This window comes from Oncorhynchus masou, chromosome 13, assembly GCF_036934945.1.
Source record: "Oncorhynchus masou masou isolate Uvic2021 chromosome 13, UVic_Omas_1.1, whole genome shotgun sequence".
In the NCBI taxonomy this organism is placed as follows: Eukaryota; Metazoa; Chordata; class Actinopteri; order Salmoniformes; family Salmonidae; genus Oncorhynchus; species Oncorhynchus masou.
In genome coordinates, this window is record NC_088224.1 from 53306600 (window position 1) to 53328157 (window position 21558).

Consider the following 21558-nt stretch of genomic DNA (forward strand, 5'->3'; position numbering starts at 1 on the left):
GCCAGTAAGGGATGTGGATCTGCCCCATGAATAGCCTTCTCCTCATGCCCTTCTATCACAGGCCTGTGTGTCTCATTGGGACTATATAGGTACTCGAGGCCTACAGCCAAATCTGGTTTGTTCTGGTTTCATCAAGGGACCACTGGCTTCCTTCCTTGGCTCAAATGTCTATCTAGAGGCAATTTGTGATTGAAAGAGATTTTGACCACTGAAAGAATTTCACAGTCCCCCTCTGCTCTCCCCTTGTCTTTGTGCATAGACTCAGAGCAATAGGTCCTCAGAACACTAGCAGAGGAGGAACAAGGAAATGTGGTTGATTTTCAAAACCCAATCATGTGACAGAGGTGCTGCTTGGTCTGTTTATTACAGGTGTCATCACGTTTTCAGACAATGTCAAACATTTTACAGACTGTTGTTTAAACGCTTCCATTTAAATAGAGGGAAAAGCCAAAAGCTGGAAAGATACTCAAAATACTCAACTCATAACAGGAGAACACCTGCAAAGCCCTCGTCCAAAAGGCACTGGAAATCAACTGCTTTAACATCAGCCGTTCTTTAAAAAAAAAAACATGCACACCTCCAGCAAAGACATCTGTGTTCGACGATGACATTGTGTTCTTGTTATTAGATTCAGTAGAATACAATACACAGAGCCTTAATATGTGGCATTTCTTGAGCCTATGGCTGCATCATTTACAACACTGTGTTTTTGTATGTGTAGTACACCAAAAGCCACCATAACTTGCTGTACCAAAGCTACTATAAGGGCCGCAGGTTTTAGGTGTATTACGGTACTGTACATGTGGCTTTGTAGAGAGCAGATATCTTAAATATTTTCAAGGTTAAATACACCATATGTGGTTGCTATTTAAATACCTAATGTGACTCGTTAAGTTAGATTTACCATTTCATGGAATTACTTTGATGACAACGGTTTTCTGAATTTTCTTCATCTCTGCAAAGGAAATATACAACAAAAAGTTATCTTTAAATAATAATGATAGTAGTACATTCAAACAATAGCATAATGATTCCTCTGTATTATTGTTGTGGTTTAAAAAAAAAACTCATGACGGGAAGATTCATGTCTGTCTGTCTGCGAAAAATCCATATCTAATCAGTCTGCGAGGAGTGTCCGTCAACGTCTCTCTTGATGAGAGGTCAGTAGCTGTCCGTTGGCCCAGACAAGTTAGCCGAGTTAGTTTGAGGATGATGTCAACTGATGCAAAGGCTTTTTGTATCATCCTCCTCATATGCGCCACATGACAGCTTTGTCTGTACTATAAGCCACTCTTGATATCCAACCGTACAGATAGTATACTCTGGCACTGATATCTTCATCTCTTCACCTTCCACTCCAATGATTGAGTGCGTCTCCTTTACAGATTGATGCTGGAAGGAGGTGAGCGACACACTAAGCACGGTGAGACACAGACACGTTACAGACACATAGAGGGCTGGCGAGGGAGCACTGAACAAGCACAGGGCTGTCAGCGAGTGGAGTGCTATTGAAGGAGACGAGGTGGGGCTAATGGGAGGATTCTCTTCTCCTCTACTCCTGGCTGTCGTTCCCCTCTTCTCCTGTCAGCAGCATCCTCTTCCCCTACCGGGATGTGGAAGACTGCTTTGTTATTTCTCTCCCTCTCCGTCGTTCCCTCTGTCTTCTCTTCATACTCTCACTGTGTGGTACTTCTGAAGCACTGCACTGTGTGTCCTAAGGGGGCTCCTCTGTCTCTGTTTTTTTCTCTCTCTCTCTCTCTCTCTCTCCTCCTCTTTATTTCCACTACCGACAGCTGTGGCCCTCCGACACCATGCACTTCTTAGAAAGCACTTGTTCCTGCTGGATTGGGTTCTACATTCCCGTCTCTTCTCTTCCTGCCTCATCCATCTCTCCGGTCCCCCGCTAGTACTAGAATTTGCATCCCTCCGCCACAAGATCCAGGTCCTCTTGTTTCACGTGGTCCTGCTGGGCTGGGTTCTGTCCTTGCCCTCTGTCTTTACGCAATCAATCTCTCCTTCCATCTCTCTCCTCCCTCCCTCTCTTTTGTTTCCCGTCACCGGCATCCACAGCCCTCCACCACCATGTCCTGGTAGTTTTTGAGCACCACGCGGTCCTGCGGGTCCAGGTAGAGCATGGCAATGGGGCTGAGGGCGGTGGGCACGCAGCAGGCCCGCGGCACGGCTCCGTTCACCGAGTTCACCAGCGTCTGCACCATGGCGTGGCTGGATGAGTTCATGTGGTCGGCGAGCGGGAAGCGACACTCCCCCAGGCAGAAGAAGGCGTCATAGCCGCTAGGCGCCACGATCCACTTGTTCCAGCCCACGTCTTTGAAGTCCACGTAGAGCGGGTGGCGGCGGCAGCGGGTGCGGGACAGACGCTTCAGCTTTGCTGCGCGGCCACCATTACGCTTCACTCTTCCACCCTCGTCCCAGCTACCGCCCCAGCCACGGCTGGCACTCCGGTCCCTGTCCCTCTCCCTGTCCTTGTTTCTGTCCCTTCCCCGGTTGCTGCTGCTACTCCTGCCCCTTTCTCTGGCCCCCTTCCTCCCCCTCATCCTCTGGGCAGTGCCAGAGGTTCTCCGGACATGGGCGGCTAGTGCCTCCCCACGCCCGTCATGGCTGTAAGTAACCAGCAGGGGTCTCTCTCGTGCCCAGCTGTGTTCGTCCTGTCCCAGAGATCTGCGCACCCTCAGGTGTCCCACTCTTCGTCCTTCCTCCCCAGTGGAAAGTGGTAGAGCATCATGGTCAGGGGGGGTGAGGAGGGTGGTGTTACCCAGAGGGGTCACCTCCAGGAGGAAGGCCAGGCTCCCAGTCTGAGCGTGGGCCTCCAGGAAGAGTTCGGTGCTGAGGCTGAATGCCTCCCAGGAGACAGCTGGCTCGGTGTTGGGGGCCCGGGTGAGGACCCGTGACTCCAGCAGAGTGGGCTCAGACTCAGAGTCCCCAGGTCTTCCAGAGAGGAACAGGCTGACCCTGTGGGCCCCAGGGCCCGGGCTGGCCCCACCAACCCGGAAGAAACGTAGCTCTGCAGACACCACACGCTCATCCTGGGGGATGGACGACACGTTGAAGGAGATGGGGACCCTGTTGTTGCTCGCGGTGGTCTGCCTCTTTTCAAGGGGGAGTGAGGGACTGGTAGACTCTGAGAGAGGGAGGGAGGGAGGGAGGGAGAGAGGGAGAGAGGGAGGGAGGGGTTATGATAGTTCAGAGAAGAAGGTTCAATTTGTAAAACAAAACTGATGTTCTCTGCAGTTCCATGGAGGTCTCTCTTGTAGGATTTCCTATATCAAACATTGTAATCTCACAATGTCGAATACAAGGTAAATTGACCTGTCAACCCTTAACTTTAAATGTCAGACACATTCAGTGCCATAAACAGCTAGATAAGCTTTTCATTGCACACACTAGCATCAGAATAGGACCTCCACTTGTTGCTGGTTAGCTTGTGACTGTTATGGAAACATCCACGTTATCAAATGGAAAATAGAGGGTCTGACTTTGGAGCCTACTGACTGCCAAGGTGGCGTCACAACAGAAACAGACTGGGTATCACAGCCCTGTCGCCATCAATGCCATCTAACCCGGACTGAAACTACAAATGGGATGTGTAGAACAGTGTCCATTAAAAAACGTGTTGTGGAACTGATCCCAATCAGTGGCAGGACAAGGTAGAACAGCGTTGCAAACTATCCACACAGAGCCTCAGATTAGGAGCGCTGATCCAGGATCTGTCCATGTGATCTTATTCATTATGATCTTAAAGGCTAAACTAATCTCAGACGCTTTGGGGATATTGGGCCCAGACCACATGTGTAATGTTACCTGTGTGGTGGAAGCTGCGCACGGTGTTGGCCTCCTGGACATGCTGGCTGGGGTAGCTGAAGTGTGGATCCTGGACTAGGTGGTACTGCTGGGAGTGGAAGCGATAGAGGTCCACTATGTACTGTGGGATGGGGGCACCTGGCCGGGGGTTGGGGTGGGACTGCAGGCCCAGGTGGCTCAGCAGCAGGTTCTGGATGGTCTGGGCCAGGCTAGGGTCCAGGGGGGTTGGTGATGACGATAACAACGACGACACACTACCATCGGGCTCGGTGGCTCCGTCCTGGCGACCAGACGAGGCTTGAGGTAGCAGCAGGACCATCAGGACCAAGAGGTTAGCAGGGAACATGGTGGATCTGCATGAAGGGAGAGAGGGGAAGGAGTGGGGGAGGAGAGGGTGAGGAGAGGAGTGAAGTTAGGGTTTATTTCAGGGAGAAGTGGAAACGGAACGCTTAAGTCTTTCACTTCTTGACGCTTCCAGTGGTGCTCTTTAAAGTCCCACGTTGTTCATTGAAATTCCTATACCATATGTTTAACGTCTTTCAGTAAATTGGAGTGTGGGGGTTTGAAATACCACTACTCATAGCTTAAATCCTCCGAGAGAACGTTTTATGACATTCGGGATATGTCATTAGTACCACACTCTTGTGAATGAATTGATGCATCTTGGTGACAAACTTACCTTTTTTTGTTGTTGTCAAAAGACAAGCCGGGACACCTGAGAAGTGGCTGAAATATGGGACGCGAATACAGCTCTGTCTGTGCGGAGCTCATCAACTGTGAAACTATTATGTAAGATCCACTAGTGTGCAGGGACCAAAGTTGATCATGTTGCAAGTTTGCTCGTGGGTTGGACCCAGTCGATACAATGTTGCAAGTTCGCTAGTGAAAGCTCAAGACAGAGCGAGGCAGGGAGACAGGGGGAGACAGGGAGAGAGAGAGAGAGAGAGAGAGAGACAGGGAGAGAGAGAGAGAGAGAGAGAGAGAGTAGAGAGAGAAAGAGAGGGGGGAGAGAGAGAGAGAGAGAGAGAGAGACAGGGAGAGAGAGAGACAGGGAGAGAGAGAGAGAGAGAGAGAGAGAGAGAGAGAGAGAGAGAGGGGGGGAGAGAGAGAGAGAGAGAGAGAGAGGGGAGAGAGAGAAGAGAGAGAAGAGAGAGAGAGGAGAGACAGAGAGAGAGAAGAGAGAGAGAGGAGAGAGAGAGAGAGAGAGGAGAGAGAGAGAGAGGAGAGAGAGAGAGAGAGAGAGAGAGAGAGAGAGAGAGACCTTAAAACAAACCCCAATCGACTTTCACTGGCCTTAAAACCGTGACAGAGAGGTGGGGGGTGTTCGTTTCATTTGGCGTCATCTTTTATTTTCATATTTACCACTGTAGCAGCACAAACGTGCTGTTTAAACAAATAGGAGAATGGTTCAATTAGAGAAACCCCCCTCCCCCAAAGCACCCCTCACGTAATTCACACACTGCTTGTCGGGCCATCATGCAGTAAGTCTGGCGCGATATCAAGAAATGTACTGCTGAAGTCCATGTGAGTTGTTTGCTGGATACACATGGCTGTAAAAAACAGCACCACTTTGTTTTCCTTATTGTTCATGTATTGCTATGTGTTGCCAAGGCCCCATCTCCTAGGAAACTCAAGCACAGGGGGATAACAGTGATTAAGCAGAGAATATATTCCGTGTGTGCGTGTGTGTGTACATGCGTAGAAGAACCTTAATAGTGGTCCTGATAAAAACCATGAGCTAAAGCCAGTTGACTTTACTGGAGAATAATAACTAGTGGAGCAACTGTACTTTATATCTCTATTGCTCTAATTTACTTCCCAAAGTTTACCTATACAGGAGCTTCAACCAAATAATGAGAACATAGTTGCTAACTGGCCTGTCTGCTGCGCGGGGAAAAAGGCCCAGTGTTGGAGGTCCTAGCGTTAACGCCCCATCCAGCAGGGTTACCACCCCAATGAGTGACTAATTACAAACTACAGGCCTTGATGGCCTTGTGCCCTCTGGAGTCAGGAACTAGAGGTCAGAGTACGGTGTCTGACCTGTCTATTGTTCAAAGTAGGATGAAGTTGCCACTTAACTAGCGAGTCAGTTTGCCGTTAGGATTGGGGGAGGGTAAGCTGACCTTAGATTTGGTTCAAAGCATTCAAAGTTTGGAGGTTCACATAGAGACTGGGGCCTGGGCTGGGCCATGAATTCTGTCCTCTCAACCGGTCTGCTTTACCATCATCCTACAACGAAAGAAATGACAGATGTCGTCATTATTCTAAGAAGAAAAGATACATCTCGATGAATGTACAGTGCCTTGCGAAAGTATTCGACCCCCTTGAACTTTGCGACCTTTTGCCACATTTCAGGCTTCAAACATAAAGATATAAAACTGTATTTTTTTGTGAAGAATCAACAACAAGTGGGACACAATCATGAAGTGGAATGACATTTATTGGATATTTCAAACTTTTTTAACAAATCAAAAACTGAAAAATTGGGCGTGCAAAATTATTCAGCCCCCTTAAGTTAATACTTTGTAGTGCCACCTTTTGCTGCGATTACAGCTGTAAGTCGCTTGGGGTATGTCTCTATCAGTTTTGCACATTGAGAGACTGAACTTTTTTCCCATTCCTCCTTGCAAAACAGCTCGAGCTCAGTGAGGTTGGATGGAGAGCATTTGTGAACAGCAGTTTTCAGTTATTTCCACAGATTCTCGATTGGATTCAGGTCTGGACTTTGACTTGGCCATTCTAACACATGGATATGTTTATTTTTGAACCATTCCATTGTAGATTTTGCTTTATGTTTTGGATCATTGTCTTGTTGGAAGACAAATCTCCGTCCCAGTCTCAGGTCTTTTGCAGACTCCATCAGGTTTTCTTCCAGAATGGTCCTGTATTTGGCTCCATCCATCTTCCCATCAATTTTAACCATCTTCCCTGTCCCTGCTGAAGAAAAGCAGGCCCAAACCATGATGCTGCCACCACCATGTTTGACAGTGGGTATGGTGTGTTCAGGGTGATAAGCTGTGTTGCTTTTACGCCAAACATAACGTTTTGCATTGTTGTCAAAAAGATAAATTTTGGTTTCATCTGACCAGAGCACCTTCTTCCACATGTTTGGTGTTTCTCCCAGGTGGCTTGTGGCAAACTTTAAACAACACTTTTTATGGATATCCTTAAGAAATGGCTTTCTTCTTGCCACTCTTCCATAAAGGCCAGATTTGTGCAATATATGACTGATTGTTGTCCTATGGACAGAGTCTCCCACCTCAGCTGTAGATCTCTGCAGTTCATCCAGAGTGATCATGGGCCTCTTGGCTGCATCTCTGATCGGTCTTCTCCTTGTATGAGCTGAAAGTTTAGAGGGACGGCCAGGTCTTGATAGATTTGCAGTGGTCTGATAGTCCTTCCATTTCAATATTATCACTTGCACAGTGCTCCTTGGGATGTTTAAAGCTTGGGAAATCTTTTTGTATCCAAATCCGGCTTTAAACTTCTTCACAACAGTATCTCGGACCTGCCTGGTGTGTTCCTTGTTCTTCATGATGCTCTCTGCGCTTTTAACGGACCTCTGAGACTATCACAGTGCAGGTGCATTTATACTGAGACTTGAAAACACACAGGTGGATTGTGTTTATCATCATTAGTCATTTAGGTCAACATTGGATCATTCAGAGATCCTCACTGAACTTCTGGAGAGAGTTTGCTGCACTGAAAGTAAAGGGCTGAATTTTGCACGCCCAATTTTTCAGTTTTTGATTTGTTAAAAAAGTTTGAAATATCCAATAAATGTCGTTCCACTTCATGATTGTGTCCCACTTGTTGTTGATTCTTCACAAAAAAATACAGTTTTATATCTTTATGTTTGTAGCCTGAAATGTGGCAAAAGGTTGCAAAGTTCAAGGGGGCCGAATACTTTCGCAAGGCACTGTAAACAACGTAGAGCTCAACGTCCTAGTTTTCCCTGCAGACTCGAGCGAAGTGTTTTCTAATTCTGCACTTCTGCACTCTCCCTATCTCATCTCGGTACTGAGCTGAGAATCGATTAAGTCCGACACAGCTAGATAACTGAGGCGTTTATGGCACAACGAACACATAACGACGCCCTAATGACAGCTAATCATGCTATAGTGTCAGAGTAGGGTTTACAAGAAGTTCACAGGGTGTGTGTGGGTTTGTGTGTGTGTGTGTGTGCGTGTGCGTGTGTGTATGCGTGTGTGTGAGTGAATGTGTGTGTGCGTGTGCGTGTGCGTGTGAGTGTGAGTGTGAGTGTGAGTGTGAGTGTGAGTGTGAGTGTGAGTGTGAGTGTGAGTGTGTGTGTGTGTGTGTGTGTGCGTGTGCGTGTGCGTGTGCGTGTGAGTGTGAGTGTGAGTGTGAGTGTGAGTGTGAGTGTGTGTGTGTGTGTGCGTGTGTGAGTGTGAGCGAAAGCAAGAACAGACAGTAATACCCTGGGAAAATAAGCTGTGAGCGTGGGACTCTGCTCACTAGCCATTAACTCAGGCAGCCCCACCCAAAGTAATGTCCTTCCGCCCGATGCCTCTCCACTTGAGGCAACTCTACAGGACAATTAGAGTACGATTAGAGATTAGAGAGCCACAACTGTACAGCCTTTCCCGTGGCGTCCCAAGGCTCGTAAACTAGATTGAGGACCCCCCCCCCCCACTAATGAAGTTCAAAGGTTACTTGCAGAAGGGGGAGTGAGTGGGTGGGGGTGGTGGTTGAGGGGGGGAGTCAGAGGGCACCCTGCCACACATCCATCTAGAGTACGTCCACCCATCTCCCTGTGTTTCTCCAGCTAATCTAAACTGGGAGAGAAGCCACTAAACTCCATTTATCTGCCATCCTCTCCGTCAAGCCCCCCCCTCCGCTGAAATGGGACTAATCAAGTCTTCCGGGGGAGGTGAGGGGTGAGGTGGGGAGAGGGGGTGCTCTCAGACATATTAGATGATGTCTGACTCGGAGCAGAGACGGTAGAGTGACCCCATGCGCACAAAGACGAGAGATTTGTGTGTGTCATCAGGCAGGGCGGTCTGCTCGCTGGCCCTCTGAACCCACAGATCAAAATAGACCAACAGAAGTGTCTCTCTATCCCTCACTCTATGTCTCTTCACGCTCTGTCTTTTAGTCTCTCGTTTTCTTAGTCCCTCTTTATTGCCTTAATTTGTCGCTGCATCAATCCACCCCTTTCTGTTTATCTGTTCCCCCCCATTCTCTCTTAGTTCCTCTCCATTTCTTTCCTCTCTATTCTCTGTATATCTCCTCTGGCGGGGAGAGGAAAGACATATGGACAAGGGGTGATAGAGAGACAAGAGTTAAAGAGAGAGAAGTGAAGATAGACAGAGATATACAGCGATATACAGACATATACTCTGTCTATACGCTCCCCTTCTCTCTCTTTGACTCAGTCTCTCTATCACCACTTGTCCTTTTTCCATATCTCTTTCCACTGCCCCCCCCCTGTGTTCCCTGTCTCTCCATTCTTCTTTATCTGCATGTCTCTCTCTTTCCCAACCTCTGTTTTCCTTTTTCTCCCTATCTTCATTTCTCTCTCCCCTCTCTCCCTTATGTTGGTCTTTTTCCTAAGCCCTCTAAATGAATGGTGTTTTTGCGGAAGAGTGCTGCCGAGTGTTGCCGGGGCGAGAGGGCCCAGTGTCACCGCAGCCGGCTGATTTATCCGCGGCCGCTGTCTTCGTGTTACGCCTGGTCCCGCCACTTTCGTTTCCTGTTGTTCTTCCCGTGTTTCTTTTCCCCAGATTCCTTCTCTCCCTCTCCCTCTCTCTTGCTCTCTAACACACACACACACACACACACACACACACACACACACACACACACTGGCTGCCCCATGTCATAATGACTGTATGTCGTGGAAATCTTCAACTCACCCACACCAACTTGGGCAAGCTCACGTTTTCTTTCTAACTCATAATCACCAGAAAGCGACACACCTACACCTAATGCATCTGGAATGTTCCTCACCCCTCTCTATACATCGCTAACACACAACGGAGCTCTCTGATGACCACGGCATTCACTGCTTTATGATTTAATGTATGAGGCTGAAGCTAGGAGGACAACATTTTTTTTTATCTTGAAGCGTGACAGATGAAAACATTAGAATAATATTCCTGGTTGCCTGCTGGGTGGTTTTTATTAGAGTGGATTATAATTTATCCCAGCTGGGGCGATTAAGAGGTTAATGACGCGGGCGGCCCCAGACTTTCAGCCCGCCGCTCGCCTTATTCAACAAACCTTTACGCGTACGCACCACGCAGACTGAGTGCAAACACGTTCATGCCAAGAGGAACAAATATGTTTTGTGTGTGTGAATGTGTATGCGTATGATGGACAAAAGCCAATCGATTTGAATGTTTTTTAAGGCATAGCGCTACGCATGCATCATGCACACGTACAATCACAACAACAAAAAATGCTACACACACACACACACACACACACACACACACACACACACACACACACACACACACACACACACACACACACAGGAGAATGCAGACAGGGTTAAGATGACAGCAGACGATGAGGCTCCCTAAGGAGAGGTGGAGTAGACCAGACACTTTCCGGCTACTGGGGAATCGACCAACTCTCTCACAACATCGCCAGAATCTGCTACTGCGAGGCACCCGACCGCAAGGCCCTTCAAAGGGTGGTGCGTACGGCCCAGTACATCACTTGGGCCGAGCTTTCTGCCATCCAGCACCTCTTTACCAGACGGTATCAGAGGAAGGCCCCAAAAAATTGTCAAAGACTCCAGCCACGCAAGCCATAGGCTGTTCTCTCTGCTACCACACGGCATGTGGTACTAGTCTGGAACCAACAGGACCCTGAACAACTTCCCCCCCCCGAGCCATGAGACTGCTAAAGAAGACTGCTAAAGAAGATTGCTAAATAGCTAATCAAATGGCTACCAGGACAACCTGTATTGGCCTTTTTTGCACTAACTCTCTTGCACTGACTGTTGGCACACTGGACCCACACACTCACACATACTTACACCCCAACACACACACACACTACATACGCCCACACACACATGCGTGCTGACACTCTCTCACACACAAATTCTCACACTCACCACATACACTGCTGCTACTGTCTATTATCTATCCTGTCGCCTAGTCACTTTACCCCTACTGTACCATACTGTATGTACATAGTAACCTCAATTACCTTGCAGCCCTGCACATCGACTCGGTTCCGGTACATGTTCATAGCGTGCTATTTTGACTCGTTGTTGTTCTCCGTTATTCACTGTGTTTCATTCCTCTTGTCACTATTTCTATTCTAATGTTTTTATATAAATGTATCTTTAACTCTGCCTTGTGAGAAAAGGGCCCCGTCAGTAAGCATTTCGCCGTTGGCCTACACCTGTTGTTTGCAAAGCGTGTGACAAATAACATTTGATTTGATTTGGGACATGAGCTACCTGGTCCTTTGGAAAGACATTAGACAGACACACAATGTACAGTAAAGTAGTCACTACTGCCAGGGCTTTCGTTCCCAGGTACATTCTCACAAGAGTCTATAAGTAGCACATAAGGTGCAAAGCATCAACAAGTCAACTTTGTCTCCATTCTATTTCAACCTGAACTGTAAGTCACCCGGAAAGGCGTTCGGCTCTTGTACGTCTTCAACTAATTTCAGCTCAGACATTCACAACTGCACGCCTCCGTTTTCACACTTCCCCCCCCCCCTCGCCGTGATCCACACGTTTCCTTCCGAGCTACGTTCAGACGATCTGAGAGTCAGGGAGCTAAGTGACCGGCAGCAGGAGGCTACGTTTTGGTGAACAGGGGGCTCGCTGAGGGCCGAACATTGCAGAAGCATTTGGTGGAAACCGTGACATCAGAGAGTTCAAAGACTTCACGCGTCTGGTCGACACAGGACCCGAGGTGGAAAAGACAGAAACAACACTGAAAAGCTGGATTCTCCGTTAACACAGAGGAATAATTCATGCCTTTACGCTCCTACAGAGGAGTCACGTTATGTCTTCTGAAAACATAACAGTCACATTGTTCTCGGACCTTCGGCTTCCAGGCGTTTGATTTAGAGCAACACAGCATGCCAGCCTCTGCGGGCGTGTGAGCATGCGTTTGTTCTCCCTAGAGTGGCTAATGGTTTGAGCAGTGAAGTTCCCGTGGCCAGGCAGAGTTGGCTTGGCAGACATGGACAGTATATGTGTGTGTTTGCGTATGTGTGAGAGAGTGTGTGTTTATGGGTGTGTGTGTGTGAGTGTGCAGTACTCACGTCCAGGCGTGGTAAGAGGTGTGCAGAGTCCATGGTTTATCCTTGAGCTCCAGTGTTACGAACCCTCGCCTCTCGCTCCCACTCGGTCGGACAGAATGGACAAAGTAGACTCTTTCCCTCTCTTTCTTCCCCTCTATCTCTGCTTCTCTCTCTCTCAGGTTAGCCTGTGTCTGGGTGTCCTCTGTGAGTGGGCTGTGGATGAGGACGGTGTACTCTCCATGGTTCTCCCCCTGTACTGCTGGGCTCTCCCCCCTCACTCACCCTCTCATCCTGTTGTCAGTTTCAGATAAGCGGCCTCTTAAAACGTATCGACCGGCTTTCCCCTGTCTGCCTGACCTCTTCAAACAGGCAACTCCCTCTCTCTGTCGCCGACACTTCCACCTCTGCTCAGACACAGAGAGACAAATATACACGCAATTGATCTACTGTATGGACCTGCACAAGACAAATTAGTCTGGAGACTGTTCTGTAACCGGCAAAAAATTCCCTCTGGTCCCCAGCTTCCAAAATGTGTCTCTTTCCCTTCCTCTCTTTCGTTGTCTCTCCTCCCCTTTTTCCCTTTTCCTCTCTCTCTCTCTCTCTCTCTCTCTCTCTTTGCCTCCATTAATCTCTCTCTCTCTCTCTCTCTCTCTCGTGCTATACAGAGAGTCCAGCTGGTAAACTCAGTGTAACTCTAATTGACTTTCCTGGTCATTTGGATCCTCCCTGATGGTGATGTCACTAAGTCAGACCACCCCCACTACCATCAAACACACACACACACACACACACACACACACACACACACACACACACACACACACACACACACACACACACACACACACACACACACACACACACACACACACACACACACACACACACACGCACACACACAGTTAGAGATAAGGTCAGGGTGGACTGGCTAATTATTTTCCTTCATTACTTTTACAAACCCACCCACTGATTTTCATGGACACCGTTTTCATTATCAGCTAACATGCTGAGATGATCGCAGACGATACAATCTCCATGGTCAATTCATGAGTATGTTACTGAATAAGACCAAACATATTCTCTTACCAGACCAAGGTATGAATGGATGACTCATAGGGGAGGATAAAGTCACTACAATTTGGGGGCTGTGATTGGATGGATCGAGCCAACAAAAAGGTACATTGTAATTCCCCGCCGCCTTGTTCAAGCAAGGGGCAATCGTCCTTCCAGCGGCGGCCACCAAATTGGTATTCATCGGGCAGGGCTACGAGGAAACATCTCTTTAGGATGTATCGTCTCACATGTTAGATTTCATCTGGAGATTCACCCCCAAACACACACTCAACCCAACTCCCATCACTTCACCCAGTCTGATGAATTACCCTGAGCCAGAGGGACAACACACACACCTTCCCATCTGTGAGCTCAGACAATTTACCGGACAGTCATCTAATGTTATCCGCATCATCTGAACAATCACACTGTAATTATTTGTACTTCACAGCAGTATTTGCTTTGATCATGACGTACAGTATTTTTCATTGTTCATCTGGATTGGTGAGGACATTATTATCCAATAAGAGGCCACTAGGAAGCAACATGTGCTGTGACCATAACATGAACCAGTCCAGTCTCTCAGTGAGTAGCCTACTGCATGTACCTTTCAGTGAGTAGCCTACTGTACATGTCAAGTTCACTGTCTTCAAACTCCCTGTCATTAATGAGCCAAGGGGCAGCGTGCATGTAATTCCACATCTTTAATAAAGTGAAACCTTCACAAAAAAACAGGTAAACAGAAACTGAACGTGGCGCAACCGTGGCGCACACAAACAGAAAATAAACAATTACCCACAAACACAGGTGGGAAAAAGGCTACCTAAGTATGATTCCCATTCAGAGACGATAGACAGCTGCCTCTGATTGGGAACCATACCCGGCCAAAAACAAAGAAATAGAAAGCATAGAATGCCCACCCAAATCAGGGCGTGAGAGTATGTAGGGCGTGAGAGTATGTACCTTTCAGTGAGTAGGCTACTGTATGTACCTTTCAGTGAGTAGGCTACTGTATGTACCTTTCAGTGAGTAGGCTACTGTATGTACCTTTCAGTGAGTAGGCTACTGTATGTACCTTTCAGTGAGTAGGCTACTGTATGTACCTTTCAGTGAGTAGGCTACTGTATGTACCTTTCAGTGAGTAGGCTACTGTATGTACCTTTCAGTGAGTAGGCTACTGTGTGTACCTTTCAGTGAGTAGGCTACTGTATGCAACTTTCAGTGAGTAGGCTACTGTATGCACCTTTCAGTGAGTAGGCTACTGTATGTACCTTTCAGTGAGTAGGCTACTGTATGTACCTTTCAGTGAGTAGGCTACTGTATGTACCTTTCAGTGAGTAGGCTACTGTATGTACCTTTCAGTGAGTAGGCTACTGTATGTACCTTTCAGTGAGTAGGCTACTGTATGTACCTTTCAGTGAGTAGGCTACTGTAAGTGTAAAGCGAGTACGAGTACCGCTCCCCCTGATTCAGCTCTTACCAAGGCTCAAACCCAGGACCTCTGCCTTGCAAACACACGTGACCACCCTCCTGAAGTGTCTTACCCAATTGCGCCACCAAAATTACTCCAGGCTGAGGAGTGAGTTTCATAGACTCCCATCTGCTACATATGGAACCTTCAGTTAGAGTAGGCTACTGTAAGGACCCTTCATCACGGGAGCAGTGGTAACTCCACTTCTGCCCCCAGGTTTCCCGTCCTCTGGAAAAGACGTCCGCTGTCCCACGTTCCCCCCTCCACATTCCGACGGGGGCGGAGGAGCTTTTAAAGTAATATCTCACCGCTCTCTTAACAAGCCGACCGGAGTCTCCCCCCCCCCCCCCCACCACCCCTCGATCCTTTTCCTGTCCACTACACTGACTGGGGTCACATTTGGAGAAGAGGGGACAGAGACTAGGGCCCTTGATCCCTATGTACCCTTCACTTCAAATTGTTACCTATATCATCATCATGGCATACCTTAGTTTTCAGCACACACACTTTATGTACAAATATTGTACGGTATGAACATTGTTGCCCCTTTGTGTGTGTCTGACATAGGAAAAGTCATCAAAGAAATGGACCTTACACACAAGGGCTTAATTCTGTTATGGTTTGATGAATTGAACTTCAACACGCCTGACAACCATCCAGAGACATCGCATCCATGTCACTGCTCAATTAATCGCTGAATTAAAGACGTAATGGATTGTAGAGTCAGGTGGGACTGAAAATAGCATAGCCTAGGCGTGAAAGCAGGAAGTGAGGTGGGAGCAGTAAAACTGTATTGACGATGGCGTATCTTGGGTCTTAAGTGATCCTTGGCCTCAGCAATAACACAAACAGCTGAAGTAGAGCTGTTCAGCGTGAGTATAAATGCTTCTCAGGCGATAATGGGAGGATTTATGAGCCACTTTATACCTGTGACAAAGTTCCAAACTCCTTATCTGTTCCCAACTAAACATCTGTTTGTTCAGGTAACCTCATTAAACTGAGAACTGCACACACATGATGCAACACACACGTTCTTTTGATGTCACTCTGTCAGTATATGAGATGGCCGATGGTGTGCTCTAAAGCCTATTGTGCACTGGTATTTCTGTAGCGATATTGCCTGAAAAAAGTCCCATTGAAAATAGGCAACTTGTACGTACAGATGTAGGATCTTAATTTGATCACTCTTTTGTTGCTGAGAATTTTCCTGCACGGCAGGAAATGTAAATGTGTATTCGAGGTTTAAAAGGCTTCTAAAGTTTGTCATTTTCACTTTAAAATGTCAGACTTGATTTGCCCAAACAAAAAATGTCAACACAAGAAATGCCCATTAATTATAATACACATATTAATTCACATTTCCTGTTGCTGCAAGATAATTTTCCTGCTGTAGCAAACTTTACCATATGAATACCCTACATCTGTATCTTGTGAAATTTACCTTAATATGGTATTCAAAAATACATTGAAGATCAAAATTAAAGTATTCATCTTTAATCGTTTGAAGGAAAGATAATTGGAAGTGCACACAGTCGCTATTAAAATGTTGAGAACAAATGATACTGGGTTTGGCCTCTGAAGGAATGACACTGCGAGAGAAAAAAGTGGAGTGGATGATTTGTGAGTGTTGCGTGCTGGGAAGGACAATTTGATCTTGATGTCCGAGAGTGGACTGCAGTGTGAGGGATGAGGAGGAACAGAGGAAGACTTTAACATGAAAGATTTGGGGTAACTCATGGCCCACAAAACACAGACCATGCACAGACTCTCGTGCACACAAAACCACACACCAATAGGCACACACTCTCACACGCACATGGTTAGACAAACACATGCTCGCATGGTCAGACAAATGCGCTCACACACGCACACAAGGAGCTGATGTTTTGCATTCGCTGGTGATGAATTCCAAAGTGCATTTTTGCAGAGATAAGATTCCATTCTCCTGAGCTCACTGTTTTCAAGACAGAGTAAAGGAGAGGGAGATGGTGGCAGGAGGGGGTCACACATGGCAACACCCCGCTGGCCTCCCTCCCCCTCGTTCATTTAGACTTCCCCTCCACCACCACCTCACCGGGAGACTATGAGAGCCAACAGGTTTCCTCTCTGTGTCCTATTGACTGAAACCTTCCTGCAAATGCAGGACAAAACCTGCTGTACCAACACTTTCCTTTCAGGTTATATGATGACTCACTTTTACTTTCTCCCTTACACACACACACAGAAATACGTGCACACACACGTGCATGCACATGCACACACTGACTGTCCGACATCCTGCCCCTTTTCTCCCTCAGAAACACATTCCAATTATCATGCAAATGCTGAAGACAAGGTCGTTGAGCAGGCAAACGTGGACCAGGGTGTGTGTTGAAGATTGTGTGGGTGTGTGTATGCGTGTGGGGGAGTGTTCGTCCTTGTTATCAAGACAATAATTTTATAAATGTGTACGGAGGTTAGAGGAGTGGATGTGAGAGATAAACAGGGCACGTATCTCTCTCTCTCTTTTTCTCTCTCTCTCGGATCAAAGAGTTCTGATCACGGAATTCCGAATGCGTCGTACCTCTACATGTAAATGTGTCATACATCTACATTTAAATGTGTCTACCGTGTCCACAGTGTGGCCGGATTCCCCTTTCCCGCGCTATATTCAAATTGCAGCATATATTCTACAGACGGTGGAATAGGCAGAATATGATAATAACACAACAACAATTGAAGGAGGTATCTAACTACTGAAGCTAACTAGCCAGTTAACTTCTGTAGCTTGCCAGCTAGCTAGCTGGCAAGCAACGCCAAAGATATTGCAAACGGTTTAGCATATCTCTAGCCCCCCCCCAAAAAAACATATATTCTAAATATTAGCTAGCTGGCCAGCTCACACGTATTTCTTCCAACACTATACTGAAAAGGTGCCTCTGTCCCAAAACACACGTTTTCTGGAGACTTGTGGGGCAGCGCTGATGTCGTCGCCCACTGTGTGCGCTTTCGGTAGCCCGATTGCGTCCAGACAGAGGAGAAATCCGCATGCAATGCCTCCTTGAGTACCTCCTGAAGTGGTAAGCCAGATCTGAACACAATCAGATCACAAAGTGACTTTTGTGCATCTAGACCCGTCTTTTCAATGCGATCTTCGAGTCACGTGTAAGTGTCAAGTGTAGACACGACCTCTGTGATCCCCATGACCTCTCAGAAGCGTGGCAGTCAGACCGCACTAATTCCACCACAGGGGACTTCCCCACTAGCAGCATCCAAGCTGTCTAGAGCAAGCCAAGACTTTTTATCATCCATCTGGTCAAACTGTCTATGCAACACACACACACACACACACACACACACAAAATGACTGCCTGCATAGGACAGTGATCTCTGAGAGGAGTAAAGCTTTGGCTTGATCGACTTCTCCAAAACCTGTCCACTCTCATCAACAATCGTCAGCAAAATATCTCACAGAACATTGAAATAGCAGATAGCTTCTTCATTCAAGGTTATACACAGTTCTGTGTTGCCTTGACGACGACCCCAAAACTATGCCCTGTGTCTGGGGTGACAGGGCTGTGGTTCTTCCCCTTCCTGTGTCTACTGTAATACATACAGCTCTGAACCAAGGTCAGCTATTTATGTTTGAGGTATTTTCAGACTTCCAAGATCAACATGTGCATGTGTGAAGCAGTGCCAGAGAAGAGTGGGTGATGAACCATTGATACATTAGCTGTATACTTTTTAACGCAGGTGCCAACACCACCGTTGAGGCCAGACTACGTCTCCCTTCCTTGGCAAGCTGAGCACACAGTGAGTAGCGTTATCAACAGTGGTGTGTCTAAGAGTATTTTCAGAGTCAGTTTGACTCACCTCACCCATAGATGTTTTTTTCCCTTGGTCCTCTGTTCCATTCTCATTTTTAAGGGTAAATGGGCTATATTATATATCTATGATAATAATAGTGACACAACAATTGTGAGACAAAATGATAATATACATTTCAATTACACAAGATTAGTATGTGCTACTTTAATATTTTGTACATTTGGGTGTGCTAGCTTTTATTCTTCTGACGCATCTCCAGATACACAGTGTGGTCTTTGGCAGACCAGGCTCCGTATACACAAAGCGTCAAAGAGTAGGAGTGCTGATCTAGGATCTGTCCATAAAATCCTATTAATTATGATCTAAAAGTCAAAACTCATGCTAGATCAGCATTCCTCCCCTGAGACGCTTTGTGGAGACGGGCTCGGGACTATGTAAGCTTCGTCACCCTCCATTTCCATGGTGCCCATGATGTTTGTTCTCACAGACAACATTCAGCAGTCAGTCAGTCAGTCAGTCCGGCCATCAATGCAATCTCCCCATCTGTTTATCTGTAGTGGGAACGACAAGTACATAAGCCGTAAACATAACTGTCCTTAACAGACAACCAGGGATGAGGAGAGGGATGTTCGCATCTCTGTATGTTTGTGTTAACTGGTATGTGTATGTCTGTCTGTGTAGCTGTGTGTAACGTAATGCATGTTTCTCTCTGTGTGTGTGTAAGCACATGTAGAATGCGTGTTTGTGTGTGTGTGTGAGTGCTTGCGTTTGCACAGCCTATGTGTACAATGTGATGCCCATGCCTCAATTCATGGAGTTGTGTGTGCATTTCCTTATAGTATGTATTTCAGTAGTGTGTGTGTGTGGAGGGGCTGGAGGAAGTGGGGGGGTCTGTAATAACAGGAAGCTGGTCCTCTGTGTTGATATAAACCTGTCTGTTTGACGGGCCATCTGAAATAAATAAATAAGAGCCCAGAACCCAAACTAGCGGAATGTTCTTTAAAAAAAGAAACTTGAGGGCTCCCTCAAACCCAAACAGGAACACCTGCAACTCGCCCCGAGCCTGGTCCGTTGTCACGACAACCACTCGCATTGTGTGTAAACAGTTTACAGTAGAACAGGGTTGGGAGCAGGGAGAAGAATGTAGAGAAGTGGGGGGGATTGGGATGAGAGAAAACAGTGTGTGTGTGTGTGAGAGAGAGAGAGCGAGCGAGAGAAGCACAGGTTGAAGAGTTCTTTGAGTAGGAGTGGTGGTTGGGACTGAATCAGATGGCCTTGTAGCGGGACAAGGGAATCGCTATACAGTTCCAGTCAAAGGTTTTGACACACCCACTCATTCAAGGGTTTTTTCCTACATTTTGAAATAATAGTGAAGACATCAAAACTATGAATTAATACATATGGAATCATGTAGTAACCTAAAAAGTGTTCAACAAATGAAAAAATCATTTTAGATTCTTCAAAGTAGCCACCTTTTTCCTTGATGACAGCTTTGCACACTCTTGGCATTCTCTCAACCAGCTTCATGAGGAATGTTTTTCCAACAGTCTTGAAGGAGTTCCCACATATGCTGAGCACTTGTTGGCTTTTCCTTCACTCTGCGGTCCAACTTATCCCAAACATCTCAATTTGGTTGAGGTCGGGTGATTTTGGAGGCCAGGTCATCTGATGCAGCACCATCACTCTCCTTCTTGCTCAAACAGCCCTTACACAGCCTGTAGGTGTGTTTTGGGTCATTATCCTGTTGAAAAACAAATGATCGTCCCAATAAGCACAAACCAGATGGGATGGCATATCCCTGCAGAATGCGGTGGTAGCCATGCTGGTTAAGTGTGCCTTGAATTCTAAATAAATCACTTACAGTCTCACCAGCAAAGCACCCCCACACCATCACACCTCCTCCTACATGCTTCACTGTGGGAACCACACATGCACACACATGCAGAGATCATCCGTTCACCTACTCCGTGTCTCACAAAGACACAGTGGTTGGAACCAAAACCCTCAAATTTGGACTCATCAGACCAAAGGACACATTTCCACCGTTCTAATGTCCATGAACGCCTAGTTCACGCAGTCTCCTCTGAACAGTTGATGTTGAAATGTGTCGGTTACTTGACCTCTGTGAAGCATTTATTTGGGCTGCAATTTCTGAGGCTAATGAACTTATCCTCTGCAGCAGATGTAACTCTGGGTATTCCTTTCCTGTGGCGGTCCTCATAAGCGCCAGTTTCATCATAGTGCTTGATGGTTTTTGCGACTGCACTTGAAGAAACTTTCAAAGTTTTTAATGTCTTAAAGTAATGATGGACTGTCGTTTCTCTTTGATTATTTGAGCTGTTCTTGCCATAATATGGACTTGATCTTTTACCAAATAGGGCTATCTTCTGTATACCACCCCTAACTTGTCACAACACAACTGATTGGCTCAAATGCATAAAGAAGGAACATTTAACATATAACACCTGTTAAGTGAAATGCATTCCAGGTGACTTCCTCATGAATCTGTTTGAGAGAATGCCAACAGTGTGCAAAGCTGTCATCAAGTCAAAGGGTGGCTACTTTGAAGAATCTCAAATATAAAATATATTTTGATTTGTTTAAAACTATTTTGGTTACTACATGATTCCATGTGTTATTTCATAGTTTTGATGTCTTCACTACTATTCTACAACGACAACAAAAAAACATTGAATGAGTAGGTGTGTCCAAAAGTTTGACTGGTTCTGTATATAGACGAGAAGAATGCACAAATAAGAACAACAAGGTTCCCAAAAAGGCTAAATTAGCAGTTCTTTGGAAGATGGTTCGCCCCCTCATTTGACCTTTAAATGGTACAGAGGGCAAGGGAGGGGCGAGAGCTCACCTGAGTAGCGTCATCCATCCAACTCAGGGTTAGATGTAAGTTCAGCGGTGTCATAAAGTATGACCTTCCACATACAGTGCCAGTATAATTAGTTACAGACCCATAGATGTACAGTACAGCCAGATATCTGTTTTTTTCATTTGGGTGAACTATCCCTTTAACTCTATGGTTAGTTCTATGGTTGTGTAGTAGCCTGGTTGCCAGTCTGGAGCAAGACATGATATTCCTCTTGTCCTTGTCACATATGGGCTTCCTACACAATGGTTGTTCCATTTGATTTTAATCACTTTTTGACCATTTC

The 21558-nt window shown here is 46.5% G+C and overlaps 1 protein-coding gene across 1 annotated transcript; it reads right to left on the minus strand.

Annotated features, from left to right (window-relative positions):
- Positions 1–345: 345 nt before the first annotated feature.
- On the minus strand, positions 346–12338 carry LOC135552573 (bone morphogenetic protein 4-like). The gene is made up of 3 exons (XM_064984276.1): positions 12082–12338; positions 3820–4172; positions 346–3139 (listed from the first exon to the last, which is right to left on the minus strand). Exons 2-3 carry the CDS (start codon positions 4163–4165, stop codon positions 2055–2057), a joined length of 1431 nt encoding a protein of 476 aa, XP_064840348.1. The 5' UTR covers positions 4166–4172; positions 12082–12338; the 3' UTR covers positions 346–2054.
- Positions 12339–21558: the final 9220 nt, after the last annotated feature.